A 27,595-nucleotide genomic window follows, 5' to 3' on the forward strand; every position below is an offset into this window, starting at 1 on the left:
TCCGCTATACTTAAGAGCTCTATCTAGCTCTCTCTTGAATGCATTCAGAGAATTGGCCTCCACTGCCTTCTGAGGCAGAGAATTCCACAGATTTACAACTCTCTGACTGAAAAAGTTTTTCCCCATCTCCGTTCTAAATGGCCTAAACCCTTATTCTTAAACTGTGGCCCCTGGTCTGGACTCCCCCAACATTGGGAACATGTTTCCTGCCTCTAAGGACACGTTGGCTGGTGTGGGCAAGTTGGGGCGAAGGGCCGTTTCCACGTCGTATCACTCTTTGACTCTATAATTTTGAGCAAAGAAAAGAGTCTAATTAATTAGTTTCTTTCAACAAGTCTACCAAAACTCACAACCTCCATTATCTGGAGAAACAAGGACGGCTGTTGAAGAGGAGATATCCTTTGAATGTCTAATCCAAATGCAGATATCCATCTAAGTCAGGCAGCATCCAGTCTTGGACACAAGTCAAAATTCTGAAGCTTTCTAATGAGGCAGCATAGTGGCGCAGTGGTAGAGTTGCTGCTTTACAGCGCCAGAGATCTGGGTTCAATACTGACTACAGGTGCTTGTAGTTAGCAGTTACTTCACTTTGGTGGCAAGAATGAACTATCCATGTCCTGCCTTGACTGACCCCATTGCCTCTCCATTGAGACAGAGAGCACAGAAATAGGCTCTTTAGCCCAACTCATCCATACCCAAGATGCCACATCCAAGCCACTCCCATTTGCCCACACCTGGCCCATATCTCCAAAACCTTTCTAATCCAAGTAACTGATCAAATGTCTTTTAATACAAACCTGAGCGGCAAACTTTCAACTCAAAGGGTGGAACCAAATGGAACAAGCTGCCAGAGGAGGTAGTTGAAGCAGATATCATAGCATTTAAGATACTTGGACAGGTATGAGGATAGGAAATGTTTTGAGAGATATGGGCCAAAGGTGGCAAATGGGACCAGCTTATGTGGGTCAACTTGGTCAGCATGGGCGAGTTGGGCCATAGGGCCTATTTCTGTGCTGTATGCCTTAATAAATGCTTAAAGAGGTTCGCAGCTTTCATTTTGCCTATAAATTCTGTCATCTTTTACTTAGGATTGAATTTTCATCTCAGGTAGATGTAGATATAGAGGGGACCTTCTTTGCTTTGCTTTCATTTAGAATCTAGAATTAGAGGACACTGTTAAAAAAAAAAGGGGCCTCCTTATTTGAGATAGCTACTTTGGTTGGCCTGGTCACAGCAATCCAAAAGGTCCCTTCCTGGGCTGTCAAGTGTTATGATGCCGTAATTATAGTTTTGCACTGGGTAATACGTTTACCCACATGGTCAAAAAAAGGACCGTACCAACGTCAACGCTTACTGCCAGAACCTGAAGTAGAAATAAAAAGCATTGTTCACCATCAATATGAATTTTTATTCAATAAAAAGGTACCAAGCATTCTTATGATTCATCATACAGTGCTACATTAATAAGTCATTGTAAACTTTCAGTAATCAATGACAACTTGAAATATTTAAGACAAAAGTCCAATCTGCACTCAAACAATTTTTGACAATAACGTATTGATGTATAAATCGCTGCACCAATGGCTGAAGGGGTTTATGTCCATGGTATCAACTATCATGAAGGGAAGGCACTAAATCAGACCCAAGGCTAAACTTCCCACCGTCTCCCCAGGAGACAAAGGAGAACAAGGCACAGGTCATCCATCATAGATTAACAAATGACCACATCGGAGGTTCAAGAATCCACGGGAGTGGGCGTGTTCACGCACAAAATAAGTTGATGAATTCTAGATGACAAATGAAAGAAGTGCTGTTGGAGCTACAATGCTTTCAGTATGCGTTACTACTCAAGATTTCAATCTTGCTAATCATGTCCCAGGACCAATTACACTGTGCAAGATATAGACTTGTATGTCCAACTTTGGTTTATAATTTGACTTCATTTTGTAGGAATTGCACAAAGGAAAGGTTGCATATTTTAGGACTCGGGTATGTCAAAGAACACAGAATAATTTGTTCGGAAGCCCTGAACTTTAAAGTTGATAGCAAAACATTTTCTGGAGAAGTTGACTATGCAAACGATCACTTTCTCTCAAATGTTCAAACGTCTATTCAGCCAATCCTACAAAAAATGGCTACATGATAAACGATCAATTCATTGATTTTAGTCGTATCGATGATGAAAAAGTGTAGTCCACGATTAAATGGTGGCCAAAAGATTTGGCAAATTCCCTGGCTGGTTTTGAAGAGACGAGATCCAGAAGAATGAGGGCAAGGTCGTGAAAGGACTTTTTTTTAGGAAAAGCTTCATTTGAAAGAGACAATTTAACCGTCTAGCATTCCTCCAGCCATGCGTTGAAATATCATCCTGGTTTCTCTATGAAAGCCTCTGAACCACAACTTGAACGGCCAATTTTAGGGTGAAAGTAAACCAGGTCTAGCCGCCCAACTGCACCTATGTCAGTTATGAAAAACTGGCGGATAAAACAATAACCCGCTCAAATATGTCAAATTACACAAGGAATGTACACGTGCTGGTTTACAACAACAAAAAAAGACAAAGTGTTAGAGTAGGTCAGAGTGCATCTGTGAAGAACATGGATAAGTGACATTTTGGGTCGGGGCCCGATGAGCCAAAAAGTCACTAATCCACGTTCTCCAGTGATACTGCCTAACCCCCCCCCCCCGTGTTACTCCAGCAATTTTGTCCCCCTTTTTTTTTTATACCAAATGACACAATGTTCATCAAACCATTATTTCCTTCCCCTCAAAAGCAACTTTTCTACCAATTTGTAATTTAACTCTTTTTTAAATTAAAGTGTCATTAAAACCTAGCACATTGATTGCCCTTAACAATAAAGCTCAAAGAGATAACTTTCAAAATTACAGGGAAAGAGATTGTTTTCAACTTCTCAGCAGGATAGATTTGAGAAGCTGTAATCACTCGATCGAAATAGCCAGCACAAAACAATATGAAAGGCTACCTGGTTAAAACGGCTCTCTGCTGGCAAGTGGAATCATTGTAAAGAGCAAGACAAATTACTTTTGAAATAATTCTGCATAGAATTTGTGTAATTTTCTTACATTTTCACAGCAGTCTAAGTGAAATAAAATTCCTTGGTGAGCATAGAAATAATGCATGGGATCTGTTTCTTTGCACGGAATTGCTCTATATCAGTGCTCGACTCAAATTCAAGTGCCACTTTGTGATTGACTCTGGTAAGCAGTTGCATCAGTTCAAGTTTCTGGCCATATTTATCCAGCACATGGCACAATGATTGAATAAACCAGGAACCGTTGCTCGTATTTCGCCAAGAGTAATAGCCTGACAAAGAAAAAAAAAAAACACAAATAAATGTGTTGCCTATGGAATTTTCAATGAAGACTTTTCAAAACAATGGCATTGAAAGGTTTAGAAAGCTGAAATTGCACAGGGCACTCAAGAAATATAAAGGAAAGCAGAGAAGAAAACTTAAACAGGGAGTCAGGAAGGCTGATAGGAGCAGTGGTAGGGCATTTGGCCCATTGAGTCTACCCCACCATTCAATCATGGCTAGAAGGGCCCATGATATATCCTTAGCAAGTAGGGTTCAGAAAAACCCAAAAGGTATTTTATACACACATTAAAAACAAGAGGGTACACTAGAGGGGAAACTTAATAGTCTAATTTATGTAATAGTCCAATAAATGTGCAAACATTTGTACCGAGGATTATTTATGACGCTGTAAGGGCCTAGCCATCAAAATGCAAACAATGCAAATGCAAAACAAGTTTGAGCTGTAGCCTTGGATTTCTAATTCCAAGTGATGAGATTGTAAGTTGCCTGTGCGCAGGCTGGAAGCTGCGGGGAGTTTTTGCAGTCAGTGTTCATAAGGGATAGGAGTAAAATTAGGTCATTCGGCCATTCTGCTCTATCTCTTCCTCCCTAACCCCATTCTCCTGCCTTCTCTCCTTAAACTCCGACACCCGTACTAATCAAGAATCTATCTATCTCTGCCTTAAATATATCCACTGACTTGGCCTCCACTGCCTTCTGTGGCAAAGAATTCCACAGATTCACCACCCTCTAACTAACTAAATTTCTCCTCATCTCCTTCCCAAAAGAATGTCCCTTAATTTTGAGCCTCTAGTCTTAGACCCTCCCACTGGTGGAAACATCCTCTCCACATCCACACTATCCAGCCTTTCATTATTCTGTACGTTTCAATGAGCCCCTCCCCCCCCTCCCCATTCTTCTAACTTCAGCGAGCACAGGGCCAGTGCCTTCAAAGAACTTCATGTTAGATAGTTAGGTCCTGTGGGGCAGTGGTAGAGATGCTACCTTACAGCGCCAGATACAGAAGTGCTGTGCATATGATTTGTACGTTCTCCCCGTGATCATGTGGGTTTTCACAAGTTATAGGAGTATATTTAGGCCATTCGGCCCATCGAGTCTACTCCACCATTTAATCATGGCTGATCTGCCTCCTAATCCCATTTTCCTGCCTTCTCCCCATGACCCTTGACACCCGTTCTAATCAAGAATTTGTCTATCTCTGCCTTAAAAATATCCACTGACTTGGCCTCCACAGCCCATGTTAATTCCACAGAATAATTACCCTCTGACTAAAGTTCCTCCTCACCTCCTTTCTAAAAGAGCGTCCTTTAATTCTGAGGCTATGACTGGTCATAGACTCTCTCACCAGTGGAAACATCCTTTCCACATCCACTCGATCGATGCCTTTCATTATTCTGTAAGTTTCAATGAGGTCCCTCCGCAACCTTCTGAACCCCAGCGAGTACAGGCCCAGTGCTGTCAAACACTCATCATACGCTAACCCACTGATTCGTGGAATCATTCTTGTCAATCTCCTCTGGACCGTCTCCAGAGCCAACACATCCTTCCTCAGATATGGGGCCCAGATTTGCTCACAGTACTCCAAATGCAGACCGACCAGCACCTTATAGAGCCCCAGCATCACATCTCTGTAATTGTATTCCAGTCCTCTAGATATAAATGCTAGCATTGAATTTGCCTTCGATAGACAAAATGCCAGAGTAACTCAGCGGGGCAGGCAGCATCTCTGGAGAGAAGAAATGGGGGATGTTTCGGGTTGAGATCCTTCCTCAGACTGATGTCAGGGGAGAGGGAAGTACACAGATAAGGAAATGTATAGATAAGGAAGTGTATGGTGTGAAAACAGGGTAAAGGGAACAGAGATCAAGGAAAATGTGAAATAAATCATTGTTGGCTGGGAGAAGGTAACAACAAAGTAAACAGGGTTAAAATGAACCCGGAGACAGTAAGACTGGTCAGAGAATTGGGAAGGCGGAGGGATGGAGAGGGAAAGCAAGCGTTACTTGAAGTTAATAAAGTCAATGTTCATGCCACTGAGGTGTAAGTTGCCCAAGTGAAATATGAGGTGCTGTCAATCCAATTTGTGCTGGGCCTCACCCTGACAATTGAGGAGGCCCAGGACAGAAAGCTCAGTGTGGGAATGGGAGTTAAAGTGTTTAGCAACCGGGAGATCAGGTAGGTTTAGGCAGACTGAGTAATGTTCAGCAAAACGATTTCCAAGCCTGCATTTGGTCTATACAGGAGTCTGTACCTGGAACAGTGGATACCATAGATGATGCTGGAGGTGGTGCAGGTGAACCTCTCCCCACCTGAAAAGACTGTCAGGGTCCTTGGACGTAGTCGAGGGGGGGGCGTGTTTAGGGACAGGCGTTGCATCTCCTGCAATTGCAGGGGAAAGTACCTGGGGGTGGTTTGGGTGGGAAGGGACAAGTTGATCAGGGAGTTGAGAGGGGAACAGTCTCTGCGGAAAACGGTGGAGATGGGAAGATGTGGCTAGTGGTGGGATCCTGTTGGAGGTGGCAAAAATGTTGGAGGATCATGTGCTGTATGCGACGGCCGATGGGGCGGAAATCGAGGACTAGAGGGACTCTGTCCCTGTTACGACTGGGGGAGGGGGAGCAAGAGTGGAGCTCTTGAGACCATAGTGAGGGCCTCATCTACAATGGAAGTGGTGAACCCCCATTCTCTAAAGAATGAAGAATCCTGGTATGGAACACCTCATCTTGGGCGCAGATGCTGCGGAGGCAGAGGAATTGGGGGTAGGGGAGAGAGTCTTTACAGGAAGCAGGGTGGGAAGAAGTGTAGTCTAGATAGCCGCGGGAGTCAGTGGGTTTCTAGATAGCCGTGGGAGTCAGTGGTTAATTGAATTTGCCTTCCTTACTACTGGGCGTGCAGTGTAGATTTACTGGGTTAATTCCCGGAATGGCGGGACTGTCATATGTTGAAAGACTGGAGCGCCTAGGCTTGTGTACACTGGAATTTAGAAGGACGAGAGGGGATCTTATCAAAACATATAAGATTATTAAGGGGTTGGACACGTTAGAGGCAGGAAACATGTTCCCAATGTTGGGGGAGTCCAGAACAAGGGGCCACAGTTTAAGAGGGGTAGGCCATTTAGAACTGAGATGAGGAAAAACTTTTAAGAGAGCTCGATAGAGCTCTTAAGGATAGCGGAGTCAGGGGGTATGGGGAGAAGGCAGGAACAGGGTACTGATTGAGAATGATCAGCCATGATCACATTGAATGGTGGTGCTGGCTCGAAGGGCCGAAGGGCCTACTCCTGCACCTATTGTCTATTGATTCGACTTGCAAATTGACGTTTTGGGAGTCCTGCACTAGCACTCCCAAGTCCCTTTGCACCTCCGATTTTTGGATTCTCTCTCCATTTAGAAAATAATCTACGCCTTTATTCGTATTACCAAAATACATGACTCTGCACCTAGCTGTACTGAATCTCAACAACTGCCACTTCTCTGCCCACTCTCCTAACCTGTCCAAGTCCTTCAGCGGTCGTTCCTTCCTCTAGACTCGCTGCCCCTCCATCTATCTTAGCATCATCTGCAAACTTGGCCACAAAGCATTCAATCCCCTTATCCAAATAATTAATATACATGACGAGCAACCCCAACATTGACCCTTGTGGAATAAGAAAATAACCACTGGCTGCCAACCTAAAAATGTGCCTTTGATTGCAACTCTTTGCTTTCTGCCATCCAGCCAATCCGCTATCCATGCTAGTATCTTCAGAAAATCTAGGTAAACACCAACTACAGCCTCCCCTCTTTCTGTCCTATTAACTTCCTCAAAGAACTCTAGCAGATTTGTCAGGCAAGATCTTCCCTTCACAAAACCACACGTACTTTGGCCTGCTTTATCAGGAACTTCTGGTTCGTAACCTCATCAGGATAGCCGTCCTATAGTTTCCGCTCTTCTGCTTTGCTCCCTTCTTGTACAGCAGAGTGATATTCACAATTTTCCAATCTTCAGGGACCACTCTTAGTGATTCTTGAAATATCACAACTAATGCCTCCAGAATGTGAGGCCACCTCCTTCAGAACCCTGAGGGGCAGTCCATCCGGTCCAGGTGACTTATCCACCCTCAGACTTCAGTTTTCCTGGCACCTTCTCCTTCGTAATCGCCACCCCACTAACCTCTACCCCCTGACTCTCTAGGATTGCAGGCACACTGCTGGGGTCTCCCACTGTGAAGACTGATGCAAAAAAGTTATTCAATTCCTCTGCCATTTCTTGATTTTCTCCAGGATCTCTGGTTTCTTCCCACACTCCAAAGACGTACGGGTTTGTGGGTTAATCGGTTTGGTATCACTGTATATTGTCTCTAGTGTGTGCAGGTTAGTGCAAGTGTTTTGGGATCGCTGGCTGGTGCAGACGCTATGTGCCGAAGGGCCGGTTTCCACGCTGTATCTCTGAGCTAAACCCGCTGTATCTCTGAGCTAGTTGCAGCTGCAACTAGAATAGTAGGAACGACACAGACTCGATATCGGAGCATTCTGCTGTATTACTCACCAGGTGCTGTGGAATAAGCATACAGGAAGTCAGCCTCAATAGGTATTTTCTGCAGGGACGCACTCATTTCGTCGATGCTATCTGTTTCAACTGTGTCTGTCTCAACACCTGTGTCGAATTCATTTCCTCGACAGGCCTTAGCAGCAGAGAACAGGAAATCAAAGACAAAAGTAAAATATCTGGAGATTAACAAGGACCTGCAAATTAGAGAAAGAACGTACAAGTTGCTTAAACAAAATTTGATTCTAGAACTTTGGTAACAGCAAGCTGCAACACACTGGGTTACCATTCATCTTTGTTTGTATTCTCTTTCAAAGAGGTTTTCTAACCTTTAAGAAGCGAGTTAGTCTGTTTGAATATAGGCATTTTATGCTCCGCTTGAAGCATCTTTAAACAATATTTGGTTTCCTGCAGTAACTTTATGCTGCGGTTGGAGAAATGAGGCTTCGTTCAAAAGTGTTTTGATGGAAATTAACTCGTGGGTTAAAAACAAAAACTACCAGAGAAATAGGTGAGAATTAGTAACCAAATAAATTTTAGTATTGTGCTAGACCAAGTGGACCCGTTTGGCCCAAACCTCTCCTGTATTGGTGCAGCACCCTCTCCTCCCCCACTCTCCTCTTCCCCCCTCCCCCTCAACCCCCCCCCCTTATCCTCTCTCCTCCCTAGGAGGTAGATTTAGACTTTAAAATGTGAATAACTTTTAAAGATACACAAATATTTGCTGAATATTAAAATTAGCTTTAAACCAGGTTACAAACCTACACTGATCCTTACATACCTGTATGAAAAACAACTTGGGCTTGCCAACCAGAGTTGTACATCGATCTCCTCTAAAAATACCAGTGAATTCCTTAATTTCTAAGCAGCCATCTATTCCATACAGCAATCCTTCGTCTCCATGACTAAGAAAGATACAGATAAAAGCCGCCACCTGGCTGTGGTCGTTCTTGGCAACTGTCAACAAACAAAATGGAATGCAATGAGTTATAAAGTTATAAATGCATTAACAGTTGATATAACTTTTAAAATCTAGGTTTCTTTATTCTTCCCAAATCTGCCCCTTATGGGGACACAAATACGCACAGAAACAAGAAACTATGGACGGCGATATTTTTTTCCCCCTGTTTATTAATTTTATAATATTGCTGGGGGGACCTGCATTCAGGTGAACCTGCTTTTGTACGAGTCTGTAACCGAGCTTAATAGTGGTTCAAGTCCAAGGTCAATCGTGTGTCAAGTCTAAGATTTATGGTGAAACAAATAACTGCCAAAGAACTTTGTTCACTTAACTAAGTATAAAGACGGGTTTATACCAAACATAGAAAGACGGGTGACGTCTCGGGTCAGTCTGAAGAAGACCACCTATCCTTCCTCTCCAGAGATGCTACTTGACCCGCAGTTACGGCAGCACTTTGTGTCTATGTACTTTACCAACTATGAATACCAAGTTATAACAGAATGACCGAAGACAATTGTTTGGGTTGATGGTCTTTTTCTGATTCAATGATTTGCGTCATTGATCACTAATGGGTCTTTAAACAGAGATCATCATCTTTCCACAAACATTTACACATCTTATAGATTTTCCATGCAAATTGTCTCAGTAGCTCAAGGCTCTCATCACGTGAAACAGCGATCAGTTATAATTTAGCCCCAGATATCTGAACTGTGAAATGAGGGTAGTATAAAACTTAATCTGCCACAGGCAATGATGGTCCATTTCTATACTGCTATCATTGAGTCCGTCCTCACCTTCTCCATCATGGTTTGGTTTGGCTCAGCCACCAAGCACGACATCCGGAGGCTGCAACGGATCGTTCGCACAGCTGAGAAGGTTGTTGGCTGCAACCTTCCCCCCCATTGACGAACTGTACACTGCAAAGGCCAGGAAGCGAGCGGGCAAGATCATCTCTGACTCCTCTCACTCTGGCCACAAACTCTTCGAAGCACTTCCCTCTGGAAGGCGACTCCGGACTGTCAAAGCAGCCACAGCCAGATGTAAAAACAGCTTTTTTCCCCCACGAGTGATAGTTCTACTCAACAACCAGTCTGTATGTACTCTCTTTTTTGCTCTGGTTTATTTTCACCCACATGTTTACACCGTAATGGTGTATCCTTATTGTTTTGATGTGGTTATGCTTTATTCTTATTTGTGAGCGGAGCACCAAGGCACATTCCTTGTTTATGTATACTTGGCCAATAAACATATTCATTTATTCATTCATTCCATACTCGGTCTGACCAACACTTACCAGTGTTCAGCTTGTCAAGCATCTCATCGCATGTCTGATCAGTATATATTTGAATTTGAAAACCAAAGCTTTGAAAAGTCTTTTTCAAATTACCAGCATCTTGATCTGTGCCATTGCGCTTACTCATGCCTTAAAAAAAAAAGCAAAAATCACAAAAAGTAAAATTACAATTATTTTTATTTAAGAACCTACTTGGTTTTATAGTGGACGGTGAATTCATCAGACGCCAGAGGTCCTTTTCAAACAAAATAGATTGCTATAAGGTATTGGTGTTGATGGCAAGTGTCCAGATTGTATTTATGAGGGATCAAGTAACATAAAAAAACCAAGCAAAAGAGTTCACTAGATGGGCATCAGGAATAGAATCTTATCTGATTTGTTACTCTTTAACAAAGCAACAGAAAATAAACTGTATTGATTTTTTTTTGCTGTGCAATGTGTCAAAGACTCAATGAGAAACTCTGCTTACAACAACTGGGACTTGAAAATGGAGACTCTTGCATACCAACAACTGGAGAGCAGTCCTGAACTACTAACTACCTCAATGGAGACCCTCGGACTATCGACTAACGTTATTCCCTTTATAATGTATCTGCACACTGTGGATGGTTCGATTGTAATCATGCATTGTCTTTCCCCTGACTGGCGAGCACATAACAAAAGCTTTCCACTGTACCTCTGTACATGTGACAATAAACTAAACTTAACCTGTCTCAGTGTATTATTTCTATACACTGATTCTATACACTTGTACTGTATCTAAGATGTGCTTAAATAATACATGTACTGAACTGTATGCAAAAATGAATTTCACTGTACCTCTCTGTACACGTAACAATAAAGTACCATTGAAATAGAGGTACTTTATCCACCCCCTAGTCGTTCAACATCTAACATGATTTATAGCTCAACTAGAGCTTCGATGATTTTGTTCCCAGCCTCCCAGTATCCTTAGATATATCTGATCAGGTACAGGAGATTTATCTACCTTCATACATCTCAGGACATCCAACGTAATAAGAACTGACTTCAAGCCATCTACATCAACTTTCCCCGTGTTCCCATCTTCATCCTCAGTGAACACAGGGGAACTATTCATTGAGGATCTTGCTCATCGCCTGTGGCACCACATATAGATGATCACTTTGGTTTATGAGGAGCCCGTCTCTCTTATTTTTCTTCTCCCCTTAATACACATAAAATCTCTTTATAGTCTCCTGAATCATCTACCAGCTATCTCATGCTCCCCCCCCCCCATTTAGATAAGTATGCTTTTCAAACCCCACAATCCCCCAGAGATATACTGGATTCCACTGCCCTTACCTGATCCATGCCTCCTTTCTCCTGACCAGAATCTTAATTTCTCTCGTCATCCATCGTTCCTTACTTCTACCTATTCCTTACCCTTTTTATTTCCAAGTTTACTCATATAGCCTCATTGCATAATCCTACAGTAATGTTATCTCCGACTTTTGCCGTGATGTTCCCCTTAATGAATAAAGCAATTATGCTTAACATAGTCACAAAAAGCTGGAGTACCTCAGCGGGTCAGGCAGCATCTTTTGGGAAAAAAAAGGAAAAAGTGGGGTTTCAGGTAGAGATCCTTCTTCAGAAATATCACCTATTCCTTTCTCCATGTATAATCTTTTTGACTGGATTGTGCGCAAACAAATGCTTTTCACGATACCTTAGTATACGTGGCAATAACAAGCACAAACTAAACTACAGGCTAGATAGACGTTGGGGTAAAAGAGGAAGCATAGTTGCTTTATGTAGGATGGAACTGCAAATGCTGATTTAAATCAAAGATCGACACAAAAAGCTATCACCTATTCCTTTCTCCAGAGATGCTGCCGGACCCACTGAGTTACTCCAGCTTTTTGTGTCGATCTTTGATTTAAATCAGCATTTGCAGTTCCATCCTACATAAAGCAACTATGCTTCCTCTTTTACCCCGTCTATCTAGCCTGTAGTTTAGTTTGTGCTTGTTATTGCCACGTATAATATAATAATAATAATATAATATTCATTTATTGTCATTGCAACGAGTACAACGAAATTTAAAAATAACCAATCCTGACGGTGCGTAAAAACATATATGCAATAAATGCAAAAACAAATAAATACAATTATATTAAGTACAAAAGTTTTAACAGTGTTGCCTAGTGCAGAAGGTAGTGTTCAGTTCTCGTATGGCCCTGGGGTAAAAACTGTTCTTAAGTCTGTTTGTTCGGGATTTGATCGACCTGAAACGTCGACCAGAGGGCAGATGAACAAACAGACGGTGGCCGGGGTGGGATGGATCTTTTATTATTTTGCCTGCTATACTGAGGCAGCGTAGGCTGAACAGGTGCTCCAGGGAGGGCAGTGAGCAGCTGATGATCTTCTGAGCCGTCGTGATGACCCTCTGAAGGGCCTTCCTGTCCTTTTCTGAGCAGCTGGCATACCATGTGGTTATACAGTATGCCAGCACACTCTCGATGGAGCAGTGATAGAAGGACATCATGAGCTTCTCCTGCAGGTTGGTTTTCCTGAGGATCCTCAGGAAGTGGAGTCTCTGCTGTGCCTTCTTCACTGTGGTGATGGTGTTGGTAGACCAGGTAAGATCCTCTGCGATGTGCGTACCCAGGAACCTGAAAGCGGGTACCCTTTCCACACAGACCCCATTGATGTAGAGTGGGTCGTATTCTGCACTGGTTTTCCTGAAGTCAATTATAAGTTCCTTTGTTTTGGAGGAGTTCAGGACAAGATTGTTCACTGAACACCATGCTGCCAGCCTTTGGATTTCATCCCTGTAGGCTGTCTCATCTCCTCCTGAGATGAGTCCAACCACAGTCGTGTCATCCGCGAACTTGATGATGGTGTTGGTGGGATGGGTGGGGGCGCAGTCGGGATGATCATGTATACTAAGGTATCGTGAAAAGCATTTGTTTGCGCACAATCCAGTCAAAAAGATTATACATGATTATAATCAAGCCATCCACAGTGCACAGATCTGTACCCTGGAACATTATGGTGCCAGTCCTGCCCTTCCCTCAACCAGGTTTCTGTAATGGCTCTAACGTTCTAGTCGCACATACCTATCCAAGCCCAAGTTCACAAGTTAAAAATATTTCATGTAAACAGTATTAAGATATTTTGAACTCTGATAAAGTATTTGCATAACCATGAATGGTTGTACTTTAGAATCAATCATGGGTCATTAACAATCAAATAACAGGCTGTATATGAAAGAGTTAACTTTGCATGATGGGATGCTTGGCCATTGTCTGCAAACCTGCTTGTCTGCTTTTGGGGCTTCTATATTGTTGAAAGTGGGGGAATGTTAATTGCTCATAAGGATGTGTCTGGTAGCTGAAACGTACAATTCCTGGAAACCACAAAAATAATAAAAAATAAAATGGTAGAACGAATGAACAGGATGAGTCTGAACTTTGGATCCTGTAAAGCGGATGTTTGCAAAATTGCACCAGGCAGGATATGACCATGTGATTCCTAAAACTTGTTCGATGGTATATCCTGTTTTGCCTGGGAAGAGTGTCTGGGAAAGACGATGGACAATGGGCTCGTTAAAATTAGGATGTGGTTAACTGTTGACTACTTGTGGGCATGTGTAAACAAGACCTTCTGTGGTATAAGGATCCTTACCTTCGACTAATGACTTATTGTGTAGAATAGTTTATGACTGTAGGGTGTCAAGTATATTGTGTTCAATACAGTTTGTGACTGATTTGAAGGAAATGTTGTGTTAAACATTCTTGTTGCAAATTCTGTATGAAAATGCTGCGAAAATGCTGTATCGTTGAGTGGAAGCACGGGGCGTGCTGAGTATGGTCATACACCCTTAGCACTGTCTCCCCCACTCCCGTCTGATGATAATTAAAGCTTTGCTTGGTTTACCTTTAACTGTTTGTGCTGTTGTCTGTTTTAAGAACCGAACTTTAACATATACTTGAACAGCACCACTGATTATAAATTAGTAGATTTACTAATTCAAGCACAATTTAAATTCAGCATATAAAGGCTGTACAAAAAAAACAATCAAAGCAAGTCCATGATTATTGAGCAAATGCAAGGAAATGTGCAATTACCTGTCCGTTCGTGAAAATTCTTATTGTTAAAAATGATGCATGTGCCAACATGTTGGAAGTTCATATTATATTTCATACTTAGAATTTCAGGATCTGCATCCACTTCATCAGCAAATCTTTTTCGGCTTCTGAACAGGAACACAGGCACAGTTGACAAATGGCAAGGTTAGTCAACTAAGATACAACACGTTTCAAAACAGTAAGGAAAATGCAAAAGTGGTCAATTCCCCTTGTGACCTTCATTGATAAAACATGCAATGGAGGGAAGATTTTACCGAAACAAAGGAGAAGATAAAAATGTTTTTATACCGAAAGCATTTAATAACGTTGATCCTACCTTCACTTCTAGCTCAGAAAATTTTGTGGATACATAATACCTAACCAAAGTACCAATTCATAATTCTAGATCTATTTCTGCCTTATCCGCTCCCTTTAGGCTCATAACTCGCATGAAAGTAATCCAGATTTCATGGAAGGGAATATATTTTGCTATGCAAAATACAAGTGCTGGAGGAACTCGGCAGATGAGGCAGCATCTCCCCAGATACTGCCTGGTCCACCGAGTTCCTCCAGCACTGTGTGTTTCGCTTATGGTTCTAGCATTGGCAGTCTCGTGTCTCATTATTATTTTCATAACTATTCATTTTTACAGGTTATGGGTTTGCTGGCAATGTGTGTTTTTCACAAGTCTGTAACCGCCTCCTCAATGTAAAATTTCAAATCCAAGAGGTTTTGCTTGGCATGAATAGCATTATGTAGCAGAACAGGATTGACAGCCTGCTTCTTTACTCTTCCAGTAATTGTATTTGTGGTGTGAACAGCAGCAATTTCCCATGATGGTCTGAGATCTGTACAGAATCACACAACTTTCCTTTTCATAAAATGTTCCAATTGCACTGAAATTATACTGTCTTGCATTACATCAGTTTTTAACCAGTAGCTTCCTAGAGTCACACAGAATGGAAACAGTCCATTCAGCCCATCTCAACCATATCCAATAATGTGCCTCATCAAACTAGTCCCATTTACCAGTGTTTGGCCTTATTCCCCTAAACATTTCCTATTTATGTACCTGTCCAAATGTCATTGTACCCTCAGCCTCCTACGATCTACGGAATAGTCTTAACCTGCCTAAGCTCCCCGTATACATCATCGACTTCCGGCAATATCCTCGTAAATCTTTTCTGAATCATGTCCAACATAAGAGCATATTTTCTACAGCAGGATGAACAGAATCGAATACAATACTCAAAATGTAACTTCACCAACATCTTGTACAACTGTAACATCCCAACTACCATACTCAATTCCTTGACTGATAAAGCCCAATGTGCCAAAAGCCTTCTTCGCCACTCTATCCAACTGTGACGCCACTTTCAGGGAAAGGAAAAGCTTTCTTTTTCGGAGGGAGGCTGCTAGGACTTGCACCAGGACATGTCACTGCTCACGTAACAACTAAGGTTGCATGGGGAATGACTTAATCAGTTTTGATATTAATGACTAAACAGCAATCAATATAACAGCATTGCAGATTGCAAAGCACTTGCTTAATCCACATAGAACTTTCAGATAAGCGTTCTGAAAGTTTTCTAATAGCAAAGCCTTGAGGGAAAAATGCTCTTATGTGGCCACAAAATCAACACAGCTGCAGGAATTGAATAACGATTGGGCGCAAGCAACAAGCTAAAGCAAGTATAATCCAGGTAATACTATTTACATCTGGTAAATTCAGTCTCTTACAGTGTGTTTGTTTACACATTGTTCATGGCAAGTAACTGAAGTACACTAAAATAAAGTTAACGTGTCTGCTGTCTACGGATGGAAGATCACGCCAGTGTGAATTATGAACAGCTCCACAATTCCCATGTAGAGATATATTTTAATCAATTTTACATCACATGTTGACAAACATATCATTCAAGTTATCAGTTTAGTTTATTGCACGTGCATCCAGATACAGTGAAAAGTTTTTGTTGTGTGCTATCCAGTCATATAAGGAGCATTACATAGAATTAACTTTAACGGTGGAAATAAAAAGCAAACCTAACGCTGTAAATTGTGAAAGATGCTTGGGGTGGCACAGTGGCAGTTGCTGCCTTACAGCGCCAGAGACCTGGGTTCGATCCTGACTGCGGTGCTATCTGTACGGAGTTTATATATTCTCCTTGTGACAGCGTTGGCTTTCACTGGGTGCTCCGGTTTCCTCCCACAGTCCAAAGACATACATATTTGTATGTTAATTGGCTTTGGTAAATTGTAAAATTGTCCTTAGTGTGTGTGTAGGTTAGTGTACCGGGTGATCGCCGGTCAGCACGGACTTGGTGGGCTGAAGGGCCTGGATCATTAAAGTCTAATCTGAAAATTGCATGGCACATTTTCAAAAATAAATTCAGCTCACCCTTCCTTGATTGTGCTGGACTTTGCATCAATATTGTCACCTCCAGACATTGTTCCCTCATCAGCCATGGCTTCTGCGAAAACAAAACAAAGTGTTGTTATTTCATGTTCATTAGTGAGCAGAGGACAGTACAGCACAGGAACAGGCCTCAGAGCACGATGCCTGTACTGAACATGATGCCACCAACTCTTAACTCCCCACACATAATCCATATGCCTCCATTCCCTGCATATCCACGTGTCTATCCAAATATGTCTATTATATTGTGGTCCAAGCACTCACCACTGTGAAAAAAGTTGCCCTGCACATTTCCTTTAAACTTTTCTCCCTTAAAGCATCCTTAAAGCTATGCCCTCCAGTATTTGATACTTTCATCCTGGGGAAAAGGCTCTGGCTGTCTACCCTATCTATGCATCTCATAATTTTATACACTTTTATTTGGTCTCCCTCTCAACCTCACGTCTGTCTAACCACTCCCTGTAGGTAATACCCCTTAATCCAGGCATCATTCTGGTAAACCTTCTATGCACCCATTCCAAAGCCTCCACTTCCTTCCAGTAACGAGGCACCCAGCCAGAACTGTATGCAATACTCCAAATGCGGCCCAATCAAATCCTATAAAAAGCTGCATCAAGACTTGTTGTCCCTCATACAAGTGACAGGAAGCAACAAATGCAAGCACACCATAATCCATCAGTCCACCAAGGGCCCTGATCCAAAATGTCACCTTCCCAAGTTCTCCCAAAATGCCACCTGGCCCGCTGAGTTACCCCAGAAGTTTGCCCTTCTTTATAAACCATCATCCGCATTTCCTGGTTTCTAAGTTATGCATTTCTGGCTGAGTGGTGTTCAATCACATGACTAATTCTCTCTGTTGAAATTTCAAAGTAATTTGGAATCAACATTGTATCTCAACACATTTTAAATTACTAGGATATAAAATGCTCCTTGAGAAAACAATTAAAGCATTATATTTGTATTTTAATTAAACATGCATGGATCCCACCAGCAAGTTACCTACCACAGGTGTCAGACTTACAGTTCTGTAGTTCCCTGTTTTTTTCCTTTGCAGCCCCTCTAAAATAATGGCACATTAGCCACCCTCCAGCCTTCCAGCATCTCACCCATGGCTGATGATGACTGCGATGACTATCAATTTCGATACATCTATAATTTTTCAGCCGGGTTAGCCTGGCTGGTTGGCAAGCAACAAAAGCTCTTCACTGTGCCTTGGTATACGTGACATTAAACGAAAGCGACATAAACTTTTTGCACTTTAATTCCATGCTCTCTCTCAACAAGCAAATTTACAACCCTTCCAAACTCTATCCTACTGACTGGCATATTCTCCCCCATTATTATTCCTGTACTGGTAGTCATGTCTTAATGACAAAACCCTGCTTGCCTTTTTGATGCCTTCCACTATCTTGTTGTCCAAGTGGCTCCTTAAGACAAAAAGATGCACACATACAATGTAACTAAATTCTGTGATAAAATGGTTTTTAGCAAATCGAATTCAGCTTATTTGCAAAAGATTAAAGCATCAAACCTTGCAATCAGATTTAAATAGGCTTTACCTCACTCAGAAGATGATCTAATCTTGTTTTACTCAGGGCCACCTGGGGAATGACTTCATCAGTTTTGACATTAATAACTGAATACTAATCAATATAGCAGCATTGCAGATTGCATCATACTTGCTTAAACCACAAAGACATGCATACCTTTTTCTAATGGAAAGTCATCGAATCATATGTTGGATCAGGCCCTTCAGCCCATCTGCCCATGCTGACCAAGGTGTCCCATCTATGTTAGCCCACTTGCCCGATCCTCTGGCTTCCCGCTCATCTTTGCTATGTTATACATCTTCTCTTTTATTTTTATACTGCCCTTGACTTCCCTTGTCAGCCATGGGCGCCTCTTACTCCCCTTAGAATCTTTCTTCCTCTTTGGAATGAAATGACCTGCATCTTCTGGATTATTCCCAGAAACACCTGCCATTGCTGTTCCACCGTCATCCCTACTAGGGTCCCTTTCCAGTCAACTTTGGCCAGCTCCTCCCTCATGCCAATATAGTTCCATTTATACTGACACTTCCGATTTTACCTTCTCCCTCTCAAATTGCAGATTAAAACATCATATTATGATCACTACCTCCTAATGGTTCCTTTACCTTGAGTTCCCTTATCACATCCAGTTCATTGCACAACACTAAATCCAGAATTGCATTCGCCCTGGTAGGCTCCAGTACAAACTGTTCTAAGAATCCATCTCAGAAGCACTCCACAAACTCCCTTTCCTGGGGTCCAGTACCAACCTGATTTTCCCAGTCTACCTGCATATTGAAATCTCTCATAACCACCGTAGCATTACATTTGCGATATGCCAATTTTAGCCCTTGATTCAACTTGCACCCTATGTCGAGGCTACTGTTTGGGGGCCTGTAGATAACTCCCAGTAGGGTCTTTTTACCCTTACAATTCCTCATTTCTATCCATACTGATTCTACATCTCCTGATTCTATGTCACACCTTGCAAGGGAGTGAATATCATTCCTTACCAACAGAGTGACCCCACCCCCTCTGCCCACCTGTCTGTCTTTTCTATACGTGATGTAGCCCTGAATATTCAGTTCCCAGCCCTGGTCCTCTTGTAGCCATGTCTCTGTGATTCCCACATCATACTTGCCAATGTCTAACTGTACCTCAAGCTCATACACTTTATTTTTTATACTTCGCGCATTTAAATACAACATTTTAACTTCAGTATTCAACTCCCCTCTCACACCGGTCACAATTGGCCCTGACCTTACTCTTATCCCTTCCAGAACTTCCCTTCCCATTTATTCGAGAGTCCTTTGCAATTTCTTCTATATTCGCCTCCCCTTTAACTCCATCTTCATATTCCCAATTTGTCAACCCCTCCCCCCCACTACTTAGTTTAAAGCCACACGTGTAGCACTACCAAACCTGCCTGCCAGAATGTTGGCCCCCCCTGCTGTTAAGGTGCAACCCGTCCCTTTTGTACAGGTCACCCCTACCCCGGAAGAGATCCCAGTGGTCTAGAAATCTAAATCCCTGCACCAGCCCCTCAGCCATACATTCATATCCCCGATCTCTCTGTTCCTGCCCTCACCAGCACGAGGGACAGGTAGCAGTCCAGAGACAACCACCTTCGACGTCCTACTTCTCAGTCTCCTTCCTAACTCACTAAACTCACGTTGCAGTATCTCCTTCCTCTTCCTCCCGACGGCGTTCATGCCCACGCGCACAACTACTTCCGGTTGATTGTCTTCCCTCGCTAGGATGCTCTGAAGCCGGTCCGTGATGTCTTGAACCCTGGCACCAGTCCCGCCTGCCGCCACAGAATCTACTGCCCCTACCTCGGACAATGGAGTCACCCACTACTATGGCTCTTCCTGACTTCGGTCTCCCCAGTCGAGTTTCCTTGCCTGGATTAGAGCCGCCAATCTGTCCGCCGCTCGGACTGGAAGCGTCTTCTGCCCCAACAGCTCCCAAGAGGGTGTACCTGTTTGCAATGGGCACAGCCACCGGGGTCTCCTGTAGTCCACGTTCATTCCCCCCTGAAACAGTCTCCCACCTTCGCTCGACCTGGACCCTTAGCGTGACAGCCACACAGTAGGTCCTGTCCAGGAAACTCTCGCATTCCCGGATGGCCCCGAGGTCATCCAGCTGCTTTTCCAACTCCACCACACGTCCATTCAGGAGCTGCACCTGGACACAGTTCTTGCAGGTGTAGCTCCCAGAAGCTCCCTACCTTCCCACATCCTGCAGGAAACACACTGCACCAACTTATCCGCCATTACTTTAGTGTCTAAAAACAAGTGTAACCTCCTCAGCCAGAAAGGGCCCTTGTGCAAGCCTTGTTTATATCAGTCACTAAATTGCCGAATTGGCCAATTTACCAAACTTCTAATTTAATTGATCAGCCAATCCACGTACTCACTTCTATCCTGCCTTCCTCTGACAAGCTTGGAGGTATGCGCTTCACTGATTGCCTGCTAGCGTCCTTTTGGCACTCTTTTTAAACGGACTTTAACCTGCAATTAACACTTACTTTCTCTCAGCCAACGGTCTTCTTTGCTCCTGCACTCCCGACCTTTACTGACCTATTCGGAGGTGGTGTTGTGATCTCTTCTACAGTGGAAAAACAAATACACAAATTGGGTGACTGCTTTGCAGAACACCTACATTCAGTCCATATATGTGTCTATGTTCCCAGTTGTCACTTTAATTCTCTATGTAGGAAGGAACTGCATATGCTGGTTTACACCAAAGATAGACACAATGCTGGAGTAACTCAGCAGGGACAAATAATGGGTGACATTATCAGACTGAGAGCCAGGGGAGAGGGAGTCTAGAGATATGGAAGAGCGAGGTGTGAAAGCAACAGATCAAAGCCCCAATCCCTCTCTATCTGCTGCTGTAAAGGCCTGTTAATGTATGTTGCAACCATTGGGACTTAATTTTGAAAGTAACAGCTTCAGTTTATTTCCTCCCTCTCTTGAGCAGCTGTACCTTTCAGTTTCAAGATTGAATGTATCAACTTCAATTAACTAGTCTTTTCTTCCCCCCTGATGTGGCTACACATTTCCATTTTAATTTCCTGTCTCAAATGACCAGCGTTTAAAGTAATTGGGACCTGATAACAATTAACTTTGTTTTTGATTGCACTGTCTACTTTATTGTATTATTGTTTATGTTCATTTATGTGTTGTATATTGTTTTAATAAGCCTGTTAAGATGCAACAATAAGATTTTCATTCCCGGTACATGACGATTAAAGCACTCTCGACTCTAGAGACACAAAAAGCCGGAGTAACTCAGCATCTCTGGAGAAAAGGAATAGGTGACATTTTCTCCAGAGATGTTGCCTGACCTACTGAGTCACTCCAACTTTTTGTTCTGGTCCTCGGTTTAAACCAGCATCTGCAGTTCCTTCCTACTCTTGACTCTGGTCTCCTTTCACCACTTTCCCTCACTCAGCACCTAGAAACATAACTTTTCCTCGGTGTTTCAGCACTGATGAAGAAGGTCCTTGATCTCAACTCTCAAAAATGTGCTCAACATTCCACCAACTGTAAATTCATCATACAAGGGCTGCAACAAGTCACTGCAGATGTACACAGCGGTCTGTTTGTAGGACAGAGAACTGCGGTATTTTTGCCGGATAAAGACATTTTACAGAAGCGCGGGGTCACGGAGAGGGGATGGGGGTCGCGGGGAAGGAGGGGGAGGGAGAGATCGCAGGGCAGCAACTCTACCGCTGTGCCACCGTGACCGCCCTGTTGAGTTACTCCAGCTGTTTGTCTCTCTCATATGAAGAAAGACTGGATAGACTCGGCTTGTACTCGGTGGAATTTAGAAGATTGAGGTGGGATCTTATAGAAACTTACAAAATTACATAAGGGGGAAGTCTTTTAGGACTGAGATGAGAACGTTTTTTTTCACACAGAGAGTGGTGAATCTGTGGAATTCTCTGCCACCCCCCCCCCAGAAGTCTAGTGGTTCGGGGTCGCGGGCGCGCGCCCCCGTGGTCAAGCCAAGGCGCGGGAGCGCGCCCCCGGGGGAAGGGGATCGCGCGCGCGCGCTCCCGATGTCAAGGCGCGGGAGAGGGATAGGGGTCGCGGGAGCGCGCCCCCGGGGGAAGGGGGTCGCGTGCGTGCGCGCGCTCCCGATGTCAAGGCGCTGGGGGGCCCCGGGGTAGGATGGAGGTCGCGGGCGCGCGCCCCCGTGCTCAAGGCGCGGGAATGGGGGTCGCGGGAGCGCGCGCCCCGGGGGGTGGAGGAATCGCGCCGGGGGGGGGGGGGGGGGGTCGATGCGAGAGACGGCGGTTGCTCGCCAGCAGTTAGTGAGATGGGGAAGGGGTTCGGCGAGCACATCGTCGTGCACCTTCGTTTGCATTCGGGAGAGACCAGTGAGTGTCCGGGAGGGATGGTGCCGTTTACCTCAGTCCGCCACCGACGAAGAGAAGGAGGTCGCCGCTCCGTGTCCGTCCGTCCCCGCAGGATTGTTCCCGCTCGACTCGAGCTCCGCCGGTAACGTCGCCCCTGCGTGACATCATCATCAATACCCCTCCCCCTCCCACAAACCCGCGCACGCGCATTCCCAACCTCACCTGGTCACCTGAAGCCCGTTCGAGCTCCGCCCACGGCGCCACCAGCTGACCCGCCTCCCGCGCGCTGTCCCTGCTGGAGGAATGGAGGGCTCGAGCTCCGTCTTCCCTTTGTGACATCAGCCCCCTCCCCCACCGCCCAGACGACTCGCGCGCTCTGCAACTGACAACCGACAGAGAGAGAGCGCGCGATGCCGTCCAGCCGAGCGAGCGAGGGTGCGCGCAGGCGTAGTCCCCTCCACATGTTGTGGTAGTCCGCCCGCCCACCCCCGCGGCCCGGGCAAACCGTCGCCAGCGCACAGACGAACTACAACTCCCGACGTCCATCTCCACCACCACCTCCATCACCGCTGACCCTTCGCGCCCAAGTTGAATTATTTTAACTGGGTGGATTACAATCGCAATGAGTTTAACTGAAGTAAACCGGTGAGTATTGAAACCTCGATCAGCTGAAAAAACACCTATGTCTTCTATGATTTATTAAAGCGTAAAGTAACACACAATCAAGTGTTCAGATTTTCCCATTTTTAGATTTTAATAATTTCGATTTATTTTAACACTTTTTTTCTTTATATATTGACATTAATGTGAATCACTCGTGCTTCATACCCTCACCTATATTTTCCATCTTTACTCATATTTATGTTCAGTGCCGTGTGGTCTTTTTGGAAGTATGTTTTCATCATCAGTTACGTACAGCCCTTTTACTTAGCACCCATGTTTAGCACCACTAAAGACAGCCAGCATCGTCAAGGACCCACACTGCTCTAATCACGATCTAATTTCACTCCTGCCATTGGGAAGATGGTACAGGAATGTGAAACCTGTAACGTCCAGGTTCAGGAACAGCTTCTTCCCTACAACCATCAGGCTATTAAACACGACAACGTCCAAATTTCTTCCCACAGGCCATCAAGGACTGTTAACTATTATAACTCCAGGGACTACATTTTTTTTCCTGTATTAATTTAAATTTTTATGCTGTAATTGTAATTTTCTTTTGCACAATCCGCAGGCATTACCACTTTCATTTCACTGCACATCTTGTATGTGTATGTGACAAATATACTTGACTTGACATGAAATAAGCTCTGAACTACATAGACTTGGGGGCATTAGTTTTGTCTTTTTGCACTATCATTGTTTGTTTGTCTGTATTTGTTTTTTTGTGTGGTGTGGATATACATACACACACACACACGCATATATATATATATCCTACACATATATATATATAATATGTGTAGGAAAGAACTGCAGATGCTGGTTTAAATCGAAGGTAGACACAAAATGATGGAGCAACTCAGCGGGACAGGCAGCGTCTCTGGAGAGAAGGAATGGGTGATGTTTCGGGTCAAAACCCTTCTTCAGACTGAAGATAGACATAAACTGGAGTAACTCAGTTCGAAGAAGGGTCACCCATTCCTTCTCTCCAGAAATGCTGCCTGTCCCACTGAATTACTCCAGCATTTTGTGCCCATCTTCTGTGTAACTCAGATATATATATACATCCTAAACTTTTTTCCTCATTTATAATATTGTTCACCGTGTACCATGTTTACATATTTTATTGTGCTGCTAAAAGAGATATGCAAGGGTCTTTTTTTACACAGAAAGTGGTAGGTGCCTGGAGCACGCTGCCAGGAATGGTGGTGAAGGCAGATGTGATAATGGTATTTAAGACGCTTTTAGTTAGGCACATGGTTTTGCTGGGAATAGAGCGATATGGATCACGCAGAGGAGATTAACCTGGTATCATGTATGGCATAGACATTGAAGGGCCTGTTCTTGTGTTGTACTATTCTATGTTTAAAAGTCTCTTGTAGGGATTTGACATTTATTTTACTGCTTTTAAATTGACTTTTCCCTGAAGCGTACTCACGCACATTTAGTTTAAGACCCTCGTTGCACCAACCACCTACCACCTCATCATTAAACCCTGACTCTCGGGTAATGCTTCCCCTCCACCCATATCCCTTTAGGTTCCTGATTAAGGTTCAAACTCTAAACAGGGGTATTTCCTCTCCTCATATCACTTCATTTGTCCTTCTGATCCTCTCGACAAGTCGAGAGTCAAGAATGTTTTATTGTCAGATGTCCTGAAATAGAACAATAAAATTCTTACTTTCAGCAGCATAGCCGATATGACAATAGACAATAGGTGCAGGAGGAAGCCATTCGGCCCTTCGAGCCAGCACCGCCATTCAATGTGATCATGGCTGATCATTCTCAATCAGTACCCCGTCCCTGCCTTCTCCCCATACCCCCTAACTCCGCTATCTTTAAGAGCTCTATCTAGCTCTCTCTTAGAATGCATTCAGAGAATTGGCCTCCACTGCCTTCTGAGGTAGAGAATTCCACAGATTCACAACTCTCTGACAGTTGTAAATGGCCTACCCCTTATTCTTAAACTGTGGCCCCTGGTTCTGGACTCCCCCAACATTGGGAACATGTTTCTTGCCTCTAACGTGTCCAACCCCTTAATAATCTTATACGTTTCGATAAGATCCCCTCTCATCCTTCTAAATTCCAGTGTATACAAGCCTAGTCGCTCCAGTCTTTCAACATATGACAGTCCCGCCATTCCGGGAATTAACCTAGTAAACCTACGCTGCACGCCCTATGTAAACATAGTAATCTTTAAAACCAATAATAAATAACAAATAAATTCAGTATACATACAGACATTCAATAGTTTAGTTTGGAGATGCAGCGTGGAAGCGGGCCCTTTGGCCCACCGAGTCCGCGCCAACCAGCGATCCCCACACCCCAACGCTATCCTATGCACACTAGAGACAATGTACAATTTTACCAAGCTAATGAACCTACAAATCTGTACGTCTTTGGAGTGTGGGTGGAAACCGTGGAACCCGGAGAAACCACACGCAGGTCACAGGAAGAATGTACAAACCCCGTACAGAAAGCACCCGTAGTCAGGTTCAAACCCGGGTCCTTGGTGCTGAAAGGCAGCAACTCTACCGCTGTGCCACCGTGCAATAATAGCATAATCAAAAATAATACCCCCCAAATCTATGTAGTTCGGAGCCTATTTGGACGTTAATAACCTGATGGCTGTTGAGAGGTAGCTGCTCCTGAACCTGATGTTACAGTTTTCAGGCTCGTATACCTTCTTCCCTATAGCATGTTCAGGGTGGTGTGGGTCTCTGATGATGCTGGCTGCCTTTTTGAGGTAGCGACTGTTGTAGATCTAGATCTGTGGCTGTTCCTAGGCACCTACCTCTTAGAAGAATCAGAATCAGAATTACCTTTATTGTCATCCAAAAAACAAGTCTTTTGGACGAGATTTCGTCACCCACAGTCCAACAATAAGAGCAATAAAATAAGCAATTACACAACCACAAACCAACACAAAACAAAAAAAAAGAAACATCCATCACAGTGAGTTTCCTCCAGTCCCCTCCTCACTGTGATGGAAGGCCAGAATGTCATTTCTCTTCCCCTGCCGTCTTCTCCCGCGGTCAGGCTGTTGAACTTGCCAGGCCGCGCCGGACGGTGAAAGGTCCGCAGCGGGCCGACCCAAGCCCCGCGATCCGGGGCGGGCGAAGACGTTGCCGCTGCACGTCGGGGCGGTCGTGGCTCCCGACATTGAAGCCCCCGCCGAGCAGAGAAAAATCCCGTGGCCTATTTCAGGCCACGCCGGACGGTGAAATGTCTTGCCCCTAACTCAACTGGCACCATTTTGGTGAGTATGTTGATCCTGTTCAGGCTTCTGGGTGTTGGCCATCATAGCTTCCTGAAGTTGAGTCCAAGCTCACAGGTGATACTCTTCAATAGCCTTTTGTGTGTCCTCAAATTTCAAGGCCATTATATCCAATTGCAACCGATGAAACAAACAAATCACTGAGCTAAGCAGATGACTCTGCAGAATGCAAACTCTGGAAAACAAACATCTGCTCCACCATGCTTCTGTTTGATTGCATCATGAGTAGTCGTGTTTTATTGTACAGGCAAGTGTATAGTGTTTTATTGTCAGATGTACCAAAACAGAACAATGACATTCTTACTTGCAACATATATTGAGTACTGAACCATGTATTGAAGCATTTTGGTTCGGGAAGCAGTGACCTGAACATTTATAAGTGAAAGGTCAACACTCAACAGAAAACTTTTTACTATACCTCGGTACACGTGACAATATACTAGAGCTGAATTATAACAAGTGATACGTCATGTGTAGCTACAGAAAACTGACATTTATGACCTATGGAGCAATAAACTTCCAGACAGTTCTTGGGAATTGAACCCTTAATAACCAGTGGTTACATTTACTGCAAAAAGTGTAGGCCGAATTTTGCAAACGAGGGGAAGATGTCATTAGATTTTGCTTCAGTCGCAATGAGGATCCTGAAATGATTTAACAAGTTGTAGGATGTTGAGATAAGTTTTGCGCAAGGTTCTGCCTGCTTAAATAGTAAATGATCTGTTGGGACTTTTACTTTCCATTGGCGAAACGAGCTTTCAAGCTTTTGTATCATCTGCTCAAAGGAAGAGGGGGGATAGAGGGAATGACTGGGGTGAAAAAGGTCCTGAATTATGTTGGTTGTGTTCCAAGGCAGCATGGAGTACAGATGGAGTCGATGGTGGAGAGGCTGGTCTGTGTGATGGACTGGGCTAGTCGGGCTGAAGGGCCTGTTTCCACACTGTATGACTCTATACTTCTCTCTTTATTTTCTTCTGTGTCCATATTTTCATTTCAATCTGATTTTGGAATTTGTTACTTTGTATGCGGAGTTAGCAACTGGAGTAAGCTATCTTTTATACTCTGTTTCACACGTTTGTGAAATACTTAAAAAGGATAATTATGTTTCATGAATGATATGTTGACAAAGT

At 43.7% G+C, this 27,595-nt stretch overlaps 2 protein-coding genes across 4 annotated transcripts in view; one reads left to right on the forward strand and one right to left on the reverse strand.

Annotated features, from left to right (window-relative positions):
* Positions 1-1,398: 1,398 nt before the first annotated feature.
* LOC144592194 (caspase-3-like) lies at positions 1,399-23,049 on the reverse strand. Of its 2 annotated transcripts, none has more exons than XM_078396680.1 (8): positions 22,748-23,049; positions 20,687-20,766; positions 16,610-16,682; positions 14,212-14,339; positions 10,121-10,249; positions 8,647-8,822; positions 7,866-8,001; positions 1,399-3,325 (listed from the first exon to the last, which is right to left on the reverse strand). In XM_078396680.1, exons 3-8 carry the CDS (start codon positions 16,675-16,677, stop codon positions 3,099-3,101), a joined length of 864 nt encoding a protein of 287 aa, XP_078252806.1. In that variant the 5' UTR covers positions 16,678-16,682; positions 20,687-20,766; positions 22,748-23,049; the 3' UTR covers positions 1,399-3,098. The 2 variants fall into 2 exon arrangements, with proteins under 2 accessions (XP_078252806.1, XP_078252805.1); XM_078396679.1 differs by lacking the exon at positions 22,748-23,049 and adding an exon at positions 22,578-22,705.
* Positions 22,484-27,595, forward strand: part of primpol (primase and polymerase (DNA-directed)) — a 39,893-nt gene continuing 34,781 nt past the window's right edge. The window contains exon 1 of one of the 2 annotated variants that reach the window (XM_078396677.1): positions 22,484-23,170. The gene's annotated coding sequence lies outside the window, so the exon portion shown is untranslated. The remainder of the gene's footprint in view (positions 23,171-27,595) is intronic. The other variant, XM_078396678.1, reaches the window with a different exon arrangement.

This window comes from Rhinoraja longicauda, chromosome 3, assembly GCF_053455715.1.
Source record: "Rhinoraja longicauda isolate Sanriku21f chromosome 3, sRhiLon1.1, whole genome shotgun sequence".
NCBI lineage: Eukaryota > Metazoa > Chordata > Chondrichthyes > Rajiformes > Arhynchobatidae > Rhinoraja > Rhinoraja longicauda.

Coding starts and splice junctions, on each gene's coding strand:
- LOC144592194 (XM_078396680.1), bottom strand. CDS start 16,677: ATGGCTGATGAGGGAACAATGTCTGGAGGTGACAATATTGATGCAAAG. Junction 8,823..10,120: donor GCTTGACAAGCTGAACACTG/GTAAGTGTTGGT, acceptor GTTTGTTGACAG/TTGCCAAGAACGACCACAGC. Junction 8,002..8,646: donor CCAAGTTGTTTTTCATACAG/GTATGTAAGGAT, acceptor TCTGCTGCTAAG/GCCTGTCGAGGAAATGAATT.